At 35.9% G+C, this 20422-nt stretch overlaps 1 protein-coding gene across 1 annotated transcript in view; it reads right to left on the bottom strand.

Moving 5' to 3' along the window:
* rorb (RAR related orphan receptor B) overlaps window positions 1–20422 on the bottom strand; it is a 138441-nt gene that overhangs the window by 7659 nt on the left and 110360 nt on the right. Inside the window, exons 3-5 of the mRNA XM_002940031.5 lie at window positions 16549–16690; window positions 13652–14050; window positions 2092–2213 (exon numbers count right to left, since the gene is read on the bottom strand). Coding sequence (XP_002940077.1) covers window positions 2092–2213; window positions 13652–14050; window positions 16549–16690 — 663 coding nt within the window. The remainder of the gene's footprint in view (window positions 1–2091; window positions 2214–13651; window positions 14051–16548; window positions 16691–20422) is intronic.

Below are 20422 nucleotides of genomic sequence, written 5' to 3'. Positions count from 1 at the left end.
AAGATATATTTGGAAGAACTGTATTAAATGGCACAATTTTAAATAAGAAAATAATTAAACAGCTATGTCTTTCCTTAATTTGCATCCATTTACGCCCCCCCCCCATATGTAATAAAAGGCACTAACTTTGCCCAGGAGCAGTAACCCATAGCAGCCAATAAGATGTTTGCTTTTAAACAGGTGACAGTAAATGCGACCTGCTAATTGGTTGCTATAGGTTACTGCTCCTGGGCAAGCTTGGTGTCTTTTATTATGTAACCCTAAATGTGTCATATATAATTAGAAGATATTCTAGAACAAATCAAATGGCGTTGCTATCTCTAATCAAAAGATGAGTGTAAGTTAAATGGCAGGATGGCAAATCCCATATAATATGTTTAACTTTTAACACAGTTCTGTTTAATATAAGCAAAGGTAAAGATGAAATAGTCAAATAGATTTCTTTGGGTTATTTAGAATATTTTTGTATTTGAGCAGTTATAAATATATTAAAAACAAGTATTGCTAAAATCAGCCAAATGCAAAAGTAGTTTAGGATTGCATTGTTTTTCATTGGACAATAACCATACAACTGTTCTTGGGTGTCGTTCCCCCTTAAATGTAATGCACTGTTACCTTGTACTGGCACACATTATTAGGGGAATGAAATATTGGTTGGTAATGGAAAAAACATAAGCACTGGGGATAAAAATTTACATTGCCTACAATTTTTCCCTTCGCATATATGTAAAATACCTTTTGCGAACCCTTTGCCTTTCAATTGATATTAGGATATCGATTGTACATTTTTTAGCTTAAGTCAGTAAGCAGTATATGTAATAAAACCTCTTAAAAAAGTTGTTATTTTAGCGCTAACAATTATGCCATCTTCAAGCATGTCTTACACATTTGGAATGTGCAATTTAAATTTGCAATGCAATAACAGTCTAATGAAAAATATTACAGCACAAAGTGCAGATTTATGCTCTTATTTGTGTGCAATTTTTACCATTTATTTTTATTTTATTACATTTATTACATTCCCCCATATGTATATATGAATTAGCAACAGTATAGCCATGATGGGAGCATTCAACTTGAAACTGGGCTATAGAGCACACATATACGCCAGCAATACGGCTGGCATATACGGCTATATGGCATATATATATATATGGCATATAAGGCTATACATATATGGCTGGCAATCTGTGATTTCAGGCCAATGCCAGAGGGAGCTGCTGTAAGATGGTGGGGGGCTGTTTGGGTCTCTGTGTACTTGAAATGATAGGCCAGTGGGCCACAGGGAGATTAGCAACCTGCGGTTAATCTCAGCTACTGAAGGCGACTAATCTTTCCACTGGCAATAAAGTGAATTGTATGTGGGAAGACACAAGCAGGGGGAAGCTTCCTGCGGCTTCAGAAAATGAAACAACATTTATGCCATCCCACTTGTGAATCACGTTATTGCCAGTGGAAAGACATCGGTCTCCCCATGGACCATCACCCTCAGCACCTATTTTGTATCCCAGTCCAGACCTGCATTTACATAGCAGATTGCAGATAAACTCTTTAGAATACAATGGGTTTAGTAATTACTCAGGAGGAATAAACAAGGGTCAGCAGCTATTCATGTTTCTCCCCAAAACTATCAAATGAAAAGCTCTGTTATACAACATAGGACATTAGTTGACAAGAAAATGTTCAGTTGTAAGTGATGGGTGAATTAATACAAACTTTAAGTGTAAAAACTGTAAAGCCATAAACTTTATGATCTTTCAAAAAAAGAGAAAAAATGAATATGTTTAGCTGCTACAATGTTTTTCACAGCTGGAGTTAGCTTGCATTCATTTCAGCACTAAAACATTATATGTATTAATAATAGTACATAGCTAAATATTCCTTCAGTTGGAAGCAGTCTACCTTTGGGGTTGATTAAAATGATAAATAATGCACTTATTGCAGTAGCTTGATTAAAATTCTGCCTAGATGTATTCTTCCCTAGCACAACAAGACTATAGTTATCTATTTTAAGTATAAAATCTATCCTGACTATAATTACATAGTTCAAACTTGAAGACTAAACTACCAAGTATTTTGCAGATATGTTACCTTATTCTGGTATATTTTAATTTCTTCATAGGTATGCGTTTGCCATGCTAGCTGATGTAGTTCGTCCACCGTGTACTGACATGTCTCCAAATGTGACTTTATGATGTTCTGTGCAACTCGATCTGTGTCAGAGGGAGAGAGATCAACCAAAAATTGCATAAAATTAAATTAGCAATACAAATTTTTAGATATATTTTATATTTTAGATATATTTTCATTGGGACCTGGTAGTAAGACCAGACCATGGAAGAACTGGTTGGATGTCATAAAGAAAAGGCGTTGCTTTGGTCAGAGGATAACACAAAACAAAATATATGACAATCACTCTTAGGGGCCCATTCATAAAACCACGATTTTTTTTCAGAAAGAAAAAAAAAATTCTAATTTATAGAACTTTTCGCAATGACCACGATAATATTGTCAAAATTACGCAACTTTTTCGTGGTTTGCGAAAAAGTCGTATTTTTCGCAAAGACTATTTCGGAATTCGTTCAAGCTTTGGTATCGTGACTTTCTTTTGGCCAGGTTGGATCTGTAGAGTGCCATTGAGTCCTATGGAAGGCTTCCAAAATCATGCATTAAAGTTTCAAAGCCAGAAAGGTTTTCACGTCGTTTCTGATAGTTCAGATCTGAAAATTATGTGACTTTTGGATCGCAACTACAATATTTTCGTACAAACAAGAAAATAATTTTCGCGCAATTTTCGCACATCAGAAATTATCATGGTTAGCGAAAATTTGTGGTTTAATGAATGGGCCCCTTATTCTGCCACAGGAAATGGAAAACTTCTGTGCTTATGGACATTTAAACATGGCTTCCCTTGTTCTGTTTCTGCACTCTTGTTTTGGAAACCCCTGAAAGAAGCAGCATGCAGGTCCAGAGCATGAGGTTTAAAGCCTCAGTAATGACTAAGTCAGGAATAGTTGCTGGATCGTACACTGAAGAACTCTAGCAGTATGAGATTTATTTTAGTCAATAAAAACAAAATATTCCAGTACAAAGACCTTATTAAACAACAACAATATCTTATAACAAAAGGGGATTATAAACTGAACTGGATATTTATAATAAGAAATTTGAGAGCTAATTTACAGTTGCTAAGCTGAATGTCCAATACAATGCAATACACATGCTTTTGCCTTGTATCTCTATATATCATATCATTGGCTTGCACCAATGTATCCTGCCCTGTATCTAATGCCTGCTATTACCAGTCAGTAAGGACAGGGCACTCTTTGTATGGTGTGCTTATAGGCATTCACTCTCACTTCACCACTAGGATTACAAACACATTAAACTAAGTGTAAGTGCCTTCCTTTGCAAGTGCACTTTGCACCCACTTAAGTGCAACTGAAAATCAATTGCTGAAAAATGTACTGCTTAATTTTGCATTTTAACAAGGTAAGGTAAACTATGCTGCTTTTTTCTTTTTTAATTAGCAGTATTCCAAACATGAAAAAATACAGGCACTATTTTCATGCAGAATAACTTGATAACATATAACAAAACAATACAGAGTCCTCTGTATGCTACTTTACATCCACATTATGAGACTTATGATGCTTTACTGAAGCAATTTAACTGAGCAAATAAAGAAGAAACATGTTCCTATCCAAAGCAAATTAATATAGGATTGTTCTAAAAAAAGGGTATTTGCTGCTTAAGATATTAGTTATATAAACAAATATATTCTCAGTATAGACACACGGAACAGTATACAAGATAAAATAAGAAAGGGATGCTAATAGATATGCAAGGGAGGCAGATATGCTCCAAAGCATTAAATAACTTACGGTAAGTTCAAGGATGGATAGATAGATAATTAAGAGCTAATTTGGCTTGTTTAGCTTCTCCAAAATATGTGAGAAATGGTGAAAAATGTGCAAAATGCATTGAAGTCAATAGGTGTTTTTATGTGGCACAACTTTATTTATGTGTGCAATTTTTTTTAAGGCACGTGGCTTTTTTCTTACGCCACGTGCATTAAAGTCCATGGCCGTTTTTTTTCTCACTCCTACTGAGAAACTTTTTTTTACGCCTGCAACTTTTGTTTACACCCGCAACTTCTTTTCTCACTCAATTAAAGTTGATGGGCATTTCTTGTTGGTGAATTTTTTTAGGGGAATTTCAATGCCGAAATGTGGAATTTTGCTGCGAATCCAAAAAAATGATTTGTTCATCACTAATAGATTGATAGACAGACATAGATAAATAGATGATAGATAGATGATAGATAGATCAAAGAGAATTGTAGTCCTTATGAGTTAAAATACAAGTCATATATTTCAAGGGTAAATAAGAGAACACCGGACTGGCTGGTGCCCATCATGTCAAATTTAGCAGATAAATGCCATCTAACATAATCACGTCACAGCTTCAAACTCAAAATAACCATTTATGTGCTCGAAAGTAGTGATGAGTGAAATTTTCCCCAGGTTTTGCCATGAAAAAACACCCATAGACTCCAATGGCCATAAGTCACACAGTAAAAAAAAAGTTGCACGGTATGGAAACAGCCAAAGTGAAAATACACCCATTGACTTCAATGAGTTCAAATTTTTGACATTTCACTCATTTTCTGGTGAAGCAAAACAGGATAGATTCACTCATCACCACTCAAAAGCCAACATCACATGATTAAAGAGAATGTAAATATAAAAATAAGATGCAACCAAATGAAAATAATGCAATTCGAAGCAACTTTTCGAATGTACATTCATTATGCAGTAGACACCAGTTTATTAACAGACCTTACAAGGCTGATTTTTGCTACATTGTTTTGGCATTGTTAACAAATATATATTGGAAAGTTGCTTGGATTATATTTTCTGTAATCAGGCAGAATTGTATTTTTGAGTTTAAATCAGTCTTGTTATAATATCATCAGAAGACAGTATGAAATGTATGGTAATACTTATCCAATCTAATGCTTCTGCTCCACATGCACAGCACAGTTTAAATCTTTTGATTTCTATTCTCCTATGTAATTTTATAGTTGATCAAAAAAGTGGCAGAGATGTAGCCACTACCATGCAGCATTACAGGGAGATTGAATATAGTGTCATTTTTCTTGAAGGCGCACTTACTGAGAATGTATACTTGAAATCTAAGAAAAAAACTGTACAGTTCTGGCATGTCTGTATTTGATCATGATGTGCATTATATATTAGCTGTGCTAGTGTTTCCATAATGAGTATAATAGCTCTGCAACAACCAGAAATTATGTAGTCTTTCTACCATTATAAGTAGCTGGTAGAAAAATGCCTTCTTAGAGCATTCAACTATTATAATCATTTTGCTGCCACTGGCAATAGATCCTCCATTGTTCCAAACTAAATCAATGTAACCCTGGGTCCAACCAGAACATCTACTGAAGAGTAAGTAACCTCTACCTCAGGTTTTAAACACAAACAAGCATAGATATGTTTCGAATGAAAGAGAGTCTACTTAACATACAGATGGCTTTTGCAAATAAAATCCGTGTAGGACTCAAAAGATTACTTTCTAGGGAGTACTCTCAAACTGGACTTTTCTTTTGTAAACAGCAGTTGGGCTCCAGGGAAATTTTAGGGAATACATCAAAATGGTTCATTCTATACTGCCTTGTAAAGCCCCCACCCCATGTGTATGAGATAGCTATAACAGAGGCAAGCTGATCTTGTCACTGAATGGTAAATGTTTCCACATACAGTATTAAGCAGTTAATTGTAACAAGGAAAATGATTGGTTGGGACAACCAAATAAGAACATAATACAATAAAAACTATGAAAAAGGATATTAGTGAAATGCTTATGTTAACCTTTCAGTTACTAATAGAGTGTTTGGGGTTGGTTGCCACATTTTGAGATGGAATAGTATAACAACTGTTGCTCCAGGCTATTTACACACCTGACACCAATAATGTCTTGGTACATTCATTATTAATATTATATTATTATTATTATTATTATTGTTGTTATAATTATATCATTTTAATATGTGTGTGGGGTGGCAACAATTTTGACTGAAGGTGGAGGAAGTCAGCGAAATCTTAGCATGTGCACTGTCTAATAAAATCCAAGATGGGGAGCTCTGGTGACAATGGTAAAGCCCTTTATCATTACAAGCTTGCTGTCCTAGCAGGAGTGGGCTGTTACAGAAAGCTGGAGACCTGCAGGTTGGACATTGCTTTTCTACTGTGAAATTATGACTCATTTTGCTGATTTGCATTCTCCACCAAGGGAGACAATGAATAATAAATTATCTTTTACCATACACTCAAGTTGGAACCACTAGGGGACTGATTTAGCCTTGTGGTTTAGAGCCTCTTTTCTGAACAAATGCCCATTCTCTAGAGTCCGTTGGTTTCATTTTGTATCTGCAAACTGTTAAACTTCATTTGAACACAGTAAAATGTGGGTAAAATATACAGAGAGAGATAGGTAACTTGACAGAACTGACTAATGAGGGTTTGGATACTAAAGTAATTAGTAAAGAGAACAGAATGCAAGAATAATTTAATGAATGTTTAACTGTAAATAGTAACACTATTAACTGTAAACGGAGACACTGAAGTCTGGTCACTAATCCCATGGTACTAAAACGAATGCAGTGTCATTTTTATAAAGTTCGATGCTCCTAATTTGCCTTGTGATTAATAGTGTGAATGTCAGCTCTAATTGTGGTGGCAATTTAGGTTATCTTCATTCTCTGCATACTTTCTGGATGACAAAAAATAAGTATTGCAAAAACACTAATGGTTAGTTTATATAAATTTGATTGTATTTATAAATTGTATAAATTAAGTAATTATAACCAATATGGTAATGTATTATGTATTTAACTGTGGCCATTTAGGCAACTAAGAATATCTTATATATATATATCTTGAATAAGTTGTTTCCATTAATTACTACCAATACATCAATCAACAATAGATATATGTGTATCATTCTTCCCCAATGAGAATCACTAATGGACCCTTATGTTAAAACAACTATATTGTGTTATTTCACATATTGCCAATAGATACTGGCATAGATGTTGGCATTGTAAAGCAATAGATTTGATGGCAGACTTTAGTAAACCATGCAATACAACTTACATAATGTTTGCCCCAAAGCAGCAGGGTCTGAGGAGGGGCTGCATGACCCAGCTCAGCATCACTAGTGGGGATAGGACAGAAGTAATGAAAGGTGAGGGCTTAGAAAAGGCAGGGTGGAGAGGGCATATAGGAGTAGTAGGGAGGGTTGGTTATCCCCCATTTTGTGTGGGCAGCACAGAGAAAACATCTCTACCCACCCTCCCCTAGTTGGCGGTAGATTTATTGTGTTTTGGTTTGTTGTTTTTCTAGTTGTCACATATATGTCCTTGAAGGGTTGAGGGGTACACTAGTTTTAGTTACCTAGTTAGGGAAACTTGGGGGTAGAAGCAGGTAGAGTGGCCTGGATGATCTGCTTCATGGAAGATGTCACAGCTTTTGCAGGTCCCTGTCAGTCTGCCGGGGGGGTGAAGCTTGTTTTAGTATGGTCAGGTAGAGTGGATGGTTTAAGCCCTAAGGTGGGTGACCTTTGGTTCACGTAGTACTAAAAAGGTGTGCTATAAAGCGCTGGGTGGGCCCTGAACATGGCTAATTGAGAAAGGGAACTGGATAGGTTCCGGATTGAGCCCCGGAGTACCCTCTGAGCTAGGGATTTGGTGGCTGGAGGATATTGCGGCTCAGGGTGGTTGTGGAAGGGCAAACTGCCAAGGGGCTTGGGAGTCAGTGGTACTGTAATGTTTTGCACTTATTGCATTGATGTTTTGATCTGATTAGACATGTTTACAATTTGTATTTGATGTTTTGCACTGTTGTATTCTCAAATAAAGCTGTGGCCAGTATCATTCCAACAATGATATTGTCACGCAGTTTTTATTGGTGAGTGAGGTGAGCGAGTGTAGGTTGGTGCATGTGTCATGTAATGCAAAAACATATTTTGCACCAAATAATATACAATTAAAGAAATAATTATGGTTTAGCTTTGAGGATTTTCCCCCCTTTAAACTAGTTAAATGATGTGATTCATTTGAATTTGAAAACAATACAAGTAAGTTGTGCTTGTTAAATTCATTGCTTATGTAGCTGGATGCCATCCAAATAAACAGTATTTACTTTCACCTGGAATATTTAAAGTTCTAAAGGGCCGATAAAATTCTTGTTGTGTGACAACTGTGAATTCCTTTCAGCACTGTTTTGCCTTTACCAGTAAATACATAAATAATAATGCTCCTGCCGCCCCAGCTGTGTTTATCAAGATAAGTAGACTAATAGCTACAGAAAGTGTTGCAAATGTTTTGTAATCATAATTCAATAAACACATAATTTCTCACACTGTGAAAACCCATTAATTCTTACAGAAGAAATGATTTAATAGTCCAGCGTTAAATGGATCTTACTACAGGGTATATTCCCTATACAGTTTCAATTTAAAAAATATTATGTAACAACTTCAAGATGGAGTCTGGTATAATACATTCTCATGACACAGGCACATCTAAAATGAAAAATGCCAAATAAGCATCGGTAAGAGAGCTCATTATAGCAGGCGTTAGGTGGCATAAATGCGCATCTGTAAAGGCAGGCAGAATTAGATCTGATGAAATCATTAGTTGCTCTCAGCAATGTATTGTTTTGGATTTATTGAATCATTAACAGTGACAGGCTACAGTCATTACAGTGGATATATTTATTTAATAAATAACAATACAGGAAAATGGAACAGGTAATAATTTACCCACGCTAATCTCCTTGGCCTTATTAAAATAAATTATTATTAAATTATTTGCCCATTAAAGGTAAATTTGAAAATTTGAATGCCTTCAAAAAAAGGTTCACTTTACTGGTATCATGGGCCCATGTGTATCAGGTGATTGTTATTTGGAAACAGGGGATTGCTGTTTATATCAATGGGGAACTATGTGTTTTATAGCCTGCCAGTGGAGCTATCAAAGGGGAGGATCACCTTCAGGTTAACTTTTAGTATGTTATAGAATGGCCTATTCTTAGAAATGTTTCAACTGGTCTTCATTTTTTATTTGTTATAGCTTTTTAATTATTTGCCTTCTTTCAACTCTTTCCAGCTTTTAAATGGGGGCCACTGACCCCAGCAGCCAAAAAACAGTTGCTCTGTGAGGCTACAGTTTTATTGTTATTGTTACTTTTTATTACTTATCTTTCTATTTACAGTATGCCCCCCTCTATTGATATTCCTGTGTCTCTTTCAAACCACTGTCTGGTTGCTAGGTTAAATTAGACCCTAACAACCAGACTGCTGCTGATCAAAAAGCTTAATAATTAAAAAACGCAAATAATAAAAAATGAAGACCAATTGCAAATTCCCTCCCAATAGCACTACATCATACTAAAACAAGAAAAACCAAAAAGCTGACCAACCCCTATAATACATCAGGAGACAAAACATCTGGAATAACTATGTATACTATTGGCGTAAAGGCCCAGTAAACCATGGAAACAACAAAAATTCTGGTTACAAATATAAAATCAGCCCCTAAATTAAACTCTGAATGGTTTTACATGGACATTATACTGACCAAATACAGTAAGGGAGCCATTTACTAACGTTCATTTTTTTTTTCCATGATTCATGTTTTTTTGCACTAAAAGTTGATTTTTTTCCAGTAAAAAAATACTACATATTTTAAGCCCATGAAGATTTGTAGGAAAATGTCTAAGGGGAAGATTTACTAATCCACGAACGCTCTGTGCGTATTTTCTGAGATTTTTTCGTCGTTTACGTGACTTTTTCGTACCTTGCGCGACTTTTTCATACTTTGCGACAAAATGTGTGCGACAAAATCGTATTGTCGCGCCAAGTACGAAAGTTTCGGATTCATTCAAGCTTCATTATTGCGACTTTCCTTTGGCCTATCCGAATTTGTCCCATTTGGGATTCGAACTCGTGTTTTCGTGAATGTAGCCCGGCTTAATCAGTCATGCTAGTTATTTCTTTACTGTTCTGTCCATTTGATGGCAAAGAAAGGTAAAACATGTATGGCAGAACATCCCCTTAGAGATGATTAAAACATAAATATATCTCTAGAAAAAGTCATAAATCTCAGTAGTTCAAAAAGCTAACTTAAAGCTACTGTGATAAAATGGATTGCTATGGATTTACCCTGAGGTTATAGATTTGTGTGGCAGGTAAGTGTTTTGTGAGGGGTTATTGCATGAAGTGGATGTAAGTCCAAACACAAAGGGATACTTGCTTTTGTTAAGAGATGGCTATTAAGTTGTTGTTTAGAGGGAGAGACCTAAAGTGGTCATAGATTAGACTTGATTTGGTTGTGTTTCTATGACTTGAGTGATTAGTGTGAATGCACTTCTTCTAGAGTGCATGCAACCTAGTGCCCAATGGCAGTATTTTATTTTGTCATAGCCATTTATTATATGTTCCCTTCTCCTGTTAAGCTGGTCCTATATAGAAAACCTATAGGTCTCTGCAAACATCAGTGATATTAACATATGTTTATGTTGATCGCACATGAAAAAGTAATAAGTAGAGGACTCACTAGGAAAAAAGGAGAAGCAGGTAACATTTTGGTTTAAAAAACAAAGTAACAAGTAAAATCTTGAGAAGTGATGGGCGAAATAATTTGTTAGGCATGGATTTGTGGCAAATTTCTGCGTTTCGCCATTTCACAAATTTTCTGCTGTTTCATAAATCTTTTAAAAGACTCCCAATTTTTTCGGCGAAGTGAAACTGGGCAAATTTACTCATCACTAATCATGAGTAAGGAACCATTTTTTTGCAGAAGGAAAGAGGATTATCAATTTCTATGCATTCATTCCAGATGCAGAGGGAGCTTTGAGTCTTTGAGCCTTACAAGTTAGGGTAGCCATACATATATAAAACATATAATGGACTCATAATGAGCCACTGAATATCTAAACATCTTTGTGGAATTGTGCTAAGTAAAGGGGGATATCTATAATTCTATCATAAGCATTATGGCCATTAGACACGAGAGTTCATCTCCACACAACACTGATGTCTAGGTTTGAACACAAAAACCTGCTGCCCATGCCTTAGCCACAACAGTGACATTTGTTAGCATTTTTTAAAAGTGTTTAAGGATGACTGTACATTGGATATCATTTTTATCCCAAGTGAAAAAATTACAGAAGCCAATTCCTTTTTTTAAAAATAATATTATAAGCATAATGATGGTTGCTTAATGTACAATAATAAAATGAATGCTTTCTGCTACATATAATTGAGTTTCTTGGATTTAAACATAACTTTAAGGCTAATGGCACATGTAGTGTTTCTCTGTCAGAGTATTTCAGATGGAGGAGATACACCTGATATTTTTTGTGCTGCCATTAGTGACAGGTGACATCATTATCATTGTTTAGGAGAAAATAAAAAAATAGGTCTTAAATAATAAATATCATGAAATAAAAACAAAATATGTTCTGTATGGCGCCCTTTCAGGGCAAGCATCAGTCTACTGTATCTTCTCATTACAGAACTCATTCTGTTAAAGAGCTCATCCATTCAATTCTTCACAATACACAAGTATTCTACAAGTTATCAGCTATCTCATGTTTATTGATTAGCATGAAAGAGGAAAGAGGAGGACGTACACTGATTTGCAGCTGAACACTTACTAAGTGAAGTCTTATTTACACCTGTTGGATCTCATGGCGTGGCCTACAGACAGGTATGAAAACAGAAACTGCTGCTGGCTTGCTGGCAGACACTCTGTCTACATCACTAGACTTCATTCACATCACAAGTATTCTGTGCTAGCTCTAAATAAACTGTGTGCAGTAATATACCTACTAATCAGTTTTATTTCCCTTATAAAAAGAGTAAACATTGCTCATCAAAGGGGCATATCTATATTCTAACTGTGGAATAACTGTTATTTAATGTAAATCAGAGAAATTTGAAATTCAGATATGCAAAAAAATAAAAGTCTCCAGAAATGCTAAAAGTATATGTCAGCGAGCAATCACAACTGAAATACTGAAATACAGTCATTGCTGACTTTCTGTGTTAATATCATATAATTACATTCTACATTACATTATTGCACCTCTTGCAACACAGAGTAAAACAGCTGTATCGAAAGGACCTGACAGTTCTTCTCTTTTTAGCTTGCTTTCTGAAGGAGGAATGACTAGAAGGAAGCCAGCCATCTGTGCTGTAAATCAAGCTCTTGTACCCCTTCCTACCTCCCAGGTATATGAAAGACATACCCCATATGTAATAAAAGGCACTAAGTTTGCCCTGGAGCAGTAACCTATAGCAACCAATAAGATGTTTGCTTTTAAACAGGTGACGGAGTAAATTTTACCTGCTGATTGGTTGCTATGGGTTACTACTCCTGGGCAAACTTAGTGCCTTTTATTACATAATCCACCTAGAAAGCAGCAGTAGCAAAACAATACTTCTATGAGTGGAGATGGAACAAAACTTTTTAAGGCAGCAAATGATGAACCTTACTGTTTTCTGGAAGGTGGACTTAATGAGAGAGACTTTGAAGGCACTGTGGAGTCAAAGAGGCAGCAGAACACTAAATTAACTTTGCTAATACTTAAGGGCAGATTTATCAAAGTCATAATTTTGGATGTTTAGAAGTACATTTGGCAAAAATTTGGATTAAATATGATAATTTCTGATGTGCGTTAATTCGAAAATAAGAAAATTTGTATTGTGGTCATACGAAAATATTGTGGTACGATAAGAAAGTTACGAAATTTTTGTGTCTGAATGATCGTAAACGGTGCAAAAACTTTTCTGAATTTGAACCTTCAGTGCATGATTTTGGAGACCTCCCATAGGACTCAATGGCACTCTGCAGCTCCAACCCGGCCCAAGGAAAGTCTCCCATAGGACTCAATGGCACTCTGCAGCTCCAACCTGGCCCAAGGAAAGTCTCCCATAGGGCTCAATGGCACTCTGCAGCTCCAACCTGGCCCAAGGAAAGTTTCCCATAGGGCTCAATGGCACTCTGCAGCTCCAACCCGGCCCAAGGAAAGTCTCCCATAGGACTCAATGGCACTCTGCAGCTCCAACCTGGCCCAAGGAAAGTCACGATACCGAAGCTGGAATGAATAACGAAACTTTTGCAGTCTTCACAACAAATACGATTTTGTTGCACAAATTGACGCAAACCACAAAAAAAGTCATGCAAATTAATTAAAATATTGTGGAAAATATTAGAAAAAATAAGATTTTTGTAATAGTACCCATTCGGACTTTGATATATCTGCCCCTAGGTATGAGCACCAGAGCTAAGTGTTTCAGCAAGACATGCACACCAGCAGTGCGCCTCTTTCCAGCTGCTGGATTTGTTCCACTCTCAGTGCCACTTCCCCTATCAGACCAACCAGTATTGCCCAAATATTGTTCAAATGAGGTAAAGTGTCCCCCAGATCTCCCAGACACCAATGAAATTTGTCCTTCAGTGGCCCAGTTATTATGGAAATTTTGCAATGCTCTCTCAGGCTCAGCTTTGCCAAGCTATAACCTATAAAAAAAGATGGTATGAACATCACACTGGTAAACTTACCTATTTCACTCATGCTTATTCCTGGTGACATCTGTCCATTGTTGAAAGAACTATACATAAATAAGTTCGGAACGGAGGTAAGGTCATAAATGGGTTCTTGTTTGATCTGTTTCATTCCAGTCATGTCTATACCAGACTGATCCGGGGAGGGCTGAGCAGAATCCACACTGTAGTACTCCGATTTGGGAAGGTCAATCACATGTCCATTGGCATAAGTGCCTCCTGTGTCATTGTTGAGATTACTCAAACCATTGCTAATGTTACTACTATAAACCCTGGCTAAGGCCTCTGCCTCTCCACTTTGCTGCTGTCTCTGTTCTTGCAATCGTTGCTGGTGTTTCTGGACCTCAGCATATAGACTGTCCCTCTGTTTTTTTGACATTCTTCCAAATTTTACAGCTGTAGGGAAAAAAAGGGCACAATTTCAATACCAATAAAATCATCTGAAAACATTTTCATAAACTGATCTTAATTATATGAGAGATTATTTCCCCAATGCATACTGTGCTTCAAATGGAAAATCTAAAAAAAGGGTTACTGCCATTTAATGCTTACCCCAAGAAATAATATAAAAACACATTATTTTAAATAACACTAACACACTGTTCTTTATGAGCAATATAAAAATAAAATTAATCCTGTTATTGCTTACAGTTTATTATTATATTATGTATTGCTCCTGAACTAAAAAAGAGGGAAAAAAATCAAATCTATGCAGCACTCTATTAGCAAAATAACTCACTTTAGTGCCAGATTTATTCCAACCAGAATACAATCTCTGGGAGAAAAACACAAATTGTGTAAAATAGTAACTACGTGACCATAACATACCACATGAATTTACAAGGTGCTGGATGTTTACAAGGTGAAAATTGCACCCTTTAGGGCACATATAGGGAGAACTTGCACGCACCATTGGCATCTCTGCACTTTGCACCTGATGAAAAATCCAGTGAAAAATGCCAAGCACTGCTCAACAGGGTGCAAGGAAGCCCTATACTTGGGCATTAAATACATGAATCCCTAGCATTCCCCAGCATGTATGTTCTAAATAAAGCTAGGGGCATTCCAGAGGACACCTATGTGCTGCCTACCTACTACCTTACTTGTATGTAGCACAATCAAATGCCCAGTAAAGTGGGAAAATTAGAGTAATGTGGCAATAAGGGAAAATTACATAATGGTGTAACACTATTTAGAAAAATTACTGAAATTGTTTACTATATAAATTAAAGCTCATTTCTATAATATAAAATACTTTTAAAATAATTTCCCTTTCAGTATGTTTCCCTTGCTGCAAATTCTGTAGTCTGTGTAGCCTGTGTCAAGCATTTGAGAGAAAAGGTTGTGATTCATGCAGTGGTTGCTCATTCAATGTAGGCTGCACAGTATATGTTATTTTGTGTTTTAATTTGTTCTTGAACACATTTACTACTGCATATTACTCCTTCAGAGTGCTACTTATGTTCCTGGTAAGTGCTGATAATAAACACTCACATTATGAATGCAAAGGAATGGTGGGATTTTATAAACTTTATAAGGTTGCCATTTAGCATATAGTGTGTACCCCACTGTGCTACTGTTTGTACAAATTGCCATGAAAGCTTTAGGCATGAAACGTTCAGAGACAGTTTTGTCTGCAAAGAAGAGACTAATTGTTTTGCTAATTCTTTGGCCGGGACAGGGATGTTTCAGTACAACAAAGACTGGAAGAGAGTGCAGTGCTCCAAAGAGTCTGTTAAACTCAACCATTGTTTAGCTGCCAACATCTAACTGTTATCTGATGCAATCAATAGACCAGACATTACAATAGTTACAACCCTTCTGCAAATGCTATCCTTAGGGCCTATCTTGAACAGTTGGTTTTAGTTAAAAGTCTGATAAAAAGAAACATTTGCATATGGTCATGCTGTTCTTATTATGTGAAGTATATTACATAGGGACATGTGTTCATGAAACTATGTTGAAGAAAAAAATTGTATGTTAAACCAGGCAAGCCAAAGTAAAAATATATCTATTTTATGCAAGGTGCAAGGTTGCCATTATGCTTTACTTATATAGCACCAACATGTTATGCAATGTATTCACAGGGTGTTCATTGTTTATATCAGTCCCTGTGGTGGTGCTTAGTGGTGCTTACAATCATGTTCACCAAATATACACACTGGGAAGCAATTGACCTGCCTGTATTCTTTTTTATTTGTATGCAAAATGCTTTATTTAAAAAAATTATCAAAACCGTTTTCCATGTTACAATATTATGCATTTCTAATTCTTTCATTATCCTAGCTTAGCAAATTTCGTAGAGAAGAAAGAAAACTGTTTAACTTGTAAGTAATAGGTAAATATGGTCATTCATTTTCCTTTGAACTTTAATTCTTATAAATCACAATTTACGGTTTATAATTTATGGTTTATAGTTTGCCATATGCATTTAGGTAGGATACCCAGGGCTGCCAGGTGTCTACAAACCTCTGTTGTTTTCCAGATAAGGAAGAAGTGATTTCTTCCATTAAATAAATATCATTTACACTAGACCTGCCTGTATTCTTTTTGAGATTGGGTGGAAACCTGAGCACCTGGAAAGCCAACCAGACATTGACAAGATTGTTAACAAACAATTTTTTTTCTACCCCCCTATGTATTAAGATATCTGCAGTACAATGGAAGAATGTAACTAATAAATATTGCTGCATAAAAAAAGCTATTATAAAGGTAACTTTCTTCAGAACATTAGTTAAGTTAAGAGTATGGTAGTTATCTTTCTACTCCTTCACCTTCAATTCCCTATTCAATCAGAAGTATTGTAGATATTTTATTTGTTTCCACTGTGCCTATCTCCGGGGCTTTGGGAAAAGGTTCAAAGGCATAAAATTTGAAAAAGGAAGTAGACTTACCATCTCTAGACATTCCTAGGGCAAGACACTTTTGCAGTCTACAGTGTTGGCAGCGGTTTCTGTTAGTTCTGTCAATTAGACAGTTTCTCTGCCGCGGGCAGGAGTAAGAGGCGTTATTCTGTTGACTTCGTCGGAAGAATCCCTGAATATAGAAACATAATAATTAAAGAGAAGATTTGTCATCATAAATTAATCTTTAATAGCATTATTATTTATGGTCTCAAATGTAGTTGTCAGGACACAATCAAAATGAAAATTTTTAAAGCAAAAAATTAAACCAATAAAATTCATATTAGTACCTGAAAATATTGTATAATGTTTAGTAAAGCAAAGTAGTTTGAGTGAGAACGGTCTTACTGCTATAGTCTTCTTGCTGTCTCTCACATATTTAAGTGATTATGCTTAGACTGGTGCTGAGGCCAATGTGCTTCAACATCCTATATGAAAGTCATTGTTTAGATCCCACCAGGGTTTTAAACACTTAACTAGATTAATTTGTGCTAAGGCAACAGCACAGAGGGCTGTTTCAAGCATTTTTAGTCAAAAACAAAATCAATAACCAAAAAAAACCAATTGGGTCACTAGACCTGATGAAAACTTGAAGTTCTTAATACATTACCACAATGAAGTCAAGATTTGCAGTTATTAATGTGCCTAAACCCTAGCCAAACCTGTTGATATTAATAGGCAGAGTGGATTCCTTATACACTACTGGATTTGGATTCGATAGAGGTAGGGTTTTTCTTAAAGTTATAAAGTGGAGTCCAGAAGGAATATGAAATAGCAAATTTTCTGAAGAGCCAGTGGTCTACATCATTTATCATGCTGTGTAAAAAGTGGAGTAAAACATCACCGGTGATGTTGCTCATAGCAGCCAATCAGGTGCTTTTCTTTGATTTGCTAACTGTTGAAATCTAATTGCTGATTGGTTGCTCTGGGCAACATCACCAGTAATGCTTCACTCCACTTTTTACACAGCATGATAAATATACCCCCAAGTTACAACATCATTCAGTCTGTATTATAACAAATGTCATTGTTTCATAAAATGCTTTAGAAATTCGAAGTCAAATTATGGTTGATCTGAGTATTTGTTCTAGCAGGATCAATATTCTATGTAAGGTTATATAACTGTAAGTTCTTTATCCTTGTACCCTAAGCTAATAATATATTCTATTATGGATCAAAATACATGCCCCTTAACTGAATAGTAATGTTGACCTCTGTGAGGCTTCCAATAAAGACAAATTCAGTTCATTTACATTTGCATCTCTTAATTGCTGATCTGTTTTATCCAAATGTTCAAACTCTTTTCCAACTGCTACAACTACTTTACGCTTTCTTTAACAGTTTTTTGTGTTTGTTTATAAGCCCATTTTACAGATTGCTCTTTAATACGCCATCGGTTTAAGTGGTACTACTTGTTTTCCCTCTATCCCAATTACATGGTTGTGCTTGTTAGCTTTATTTCTTTCTACCGTAGTCATTAAAAAGAGTTTACATCTAAAAAGTGTGTCATTGACTTTTATTGTGATAATACCACAGCACTGCTGGAGAGGACTACAGCACATAGTTTTGTAAGCGGGTAAATAAGGATGTGCTTCCTACTGTACAGTTATTGCATGATTTAGGCAATTAGGTACTGAAGCAAAGCGAGCAAATACAAGTTGCTACAGGAATTGATGTAGACAAAACTAAGCAAATAAAACATTGTGTCCTAAATGTATCTATTACTTTGAAAACTCTCTCTTTCTTCTAATATCCTCATATTTTTCATCAGGGAGGTACATTATTTATTATAATTTACAAGTTCACTTGTCTCACATGACAAGTGAGTTGTAACAAAAATGACATCGCTAAGCACCAGTTATAACTGATGACATCACTAAGAACTGTTTATAAGAATATAACTTACAGAATATTCATGGCTTTAAATAATGTACCCCCTTTGGTAAAATATAAGGAGTTAAGTGACCATAAAAAAGCAGAAGATCAAAGGCCAAGTGCTTTTAATACAGGCCATGAAACTTGGAGTTGACTTCTAACATCCTCATATATTACAACACGAGGTATGTTATTTATTATAACACATAAGTTTTAGTGAGTCATGTGACAGCAATTATATCACTGAGCACCAATTATAATGATGACATCATCAAGCACCATTTATAATTATAATTTACAGGATATATTCATGTATGATTTACACTGTACGACCATTTGACTTTGAGTTTGGTTAATGAGCTTCTATATATGCAGACCACTGACTACCCAGATTTTCCACTCATCTCTGAAATAGGATCCTATGAATTCTAACAGGTCAGAAACAATCATTTTCAGTGCTTGCCATATTTCTATATGTCTATTTACAAACCACTGGTGATCAATATGCACCTGCTCATAGGATGTTATAGGTTTGTGCAAAATTCATTACTCCCTATAGAATTTATTTTCCCTAGTCTTAAAGTGCTATGGCATATATTTTGTGCTTGAATATCAGATGTTAATTCATATTGATACTTAAGTCTGTTTGTTGCTGCTGATTTTTACTATTTCACCTTTGACTGCGGCTCAAATTCAAAATGTACATTTGTTTGATGTTTCCCACAGAAATAATGCTCAGAGTCTGTATACTGCACAGCTCTGGAGAATAGAATAATGCCGAATAAAAATAATAAAAATGTTCATTTTTATTGTTGTGTGTGTCTGTACAAATCAGGTTGAGGAGAAATCATGACAAGGATAGAAATCAGGCCCTACCTGCTAAAAAAGAAATTTAATTCCAAAGCACATTCTAAACATAACATTTTATTGGGAATGAGAGGTAGAGAACAGTAGAGATAGTCAGAAAAGGGCTTGTTTTAGGGTGAGCGGGGCTGGCCAAAATGCTTTGTGTGATTGAGTGATGCATACCAAACTCTCTTGAATCACTTTGCAGTACAGTCGCTTAATAAAAACACACTGGTTTGCTTTAATTCATTTTTGGTGTCTGTGGTCTTTGGTACACTGTGGCCTTTTTTAATTTCTAATTATGATAATAGCGCCCTTGCTGTTATAAAGCTTCCCACAGTCTTCACACATATCTTGCATAAATATGAATTCATTTCTGCTTACATGATGTAGTTTTAAATACATTCCCTCACCCTCACTCCAGGGTCAAAAGTCATCCTTTGTGCTTGCCTTACCAATCCATTTAAACCAGCTGCTATGCAAAAGATTAATAGGGGGATATAATAATAGTAATTCAAAATAAAAAATAAATAAAGCAAACTCATGTCCCAAAAACAGTTGAATCAGATCTGCACCCATGGTGTTACTTCAGTGAAATGGAAATTGCCAACTGTTTCTTTTGACTATTCATTTCTGAGTCCCAGATATTGGCTGTTTATTCTGGGTAATTAATGATGATTAAAGGGGTTGTTTGCCATTTTATATATATATATATATATAAGTGAATGAATGTCGGCACTCACAGGATTCTCACAAGGATGTATCACAGACAATATGGTTGAATGCAACTAGGTGAGGTTTATTGTCCTACGTTTCGGTTCTTTACTGGAACCTTCGTCAGGGAAGCAAAATTGTGTACAGAACATTGTTTAAATGCAGAACTTGGCGCCAAATAGCGCGTTGCTAGGCAACCAGACCGTCAATAAAATGTTCAAAAGTGGTGAAAGAGGCAAAAACAGAATAAAAATAGTAAGTTTGTAAACCTGTGCTTTGTGTCATTCATTAGCCATACTCACCCCATACTAAACGTAGCGATACCGAGTCAGAGTAAGTTCCGTGTGTGCGAGTATATCCTGAGAGCCGACCTGTCCGTCATACTCAGGCGCCGCCCCCGTAACCCCCTAGAGGTACTCCCTGGCAACCG

Source organism: Xenopus tropicalis, chromosome 1 (genome assembly GCF_000004195.4).
Source record: "Xenopus tropicalis strain Nigerian chromosome 1, UCB_Xtro_10.0, whole genome shotgun sequence".
Taxonomy (NCBI): Eukaryota; Metazoa; Chordata; class Amphibia; order Anura; family Pipidae; genus Xenopus; species Xenopus tropicalis.
The sequence above is the reverse complement of the archived record's forward strand: the minus strand, read 5'-3'. Positions and strand labels throughout refer to the sequence as shown.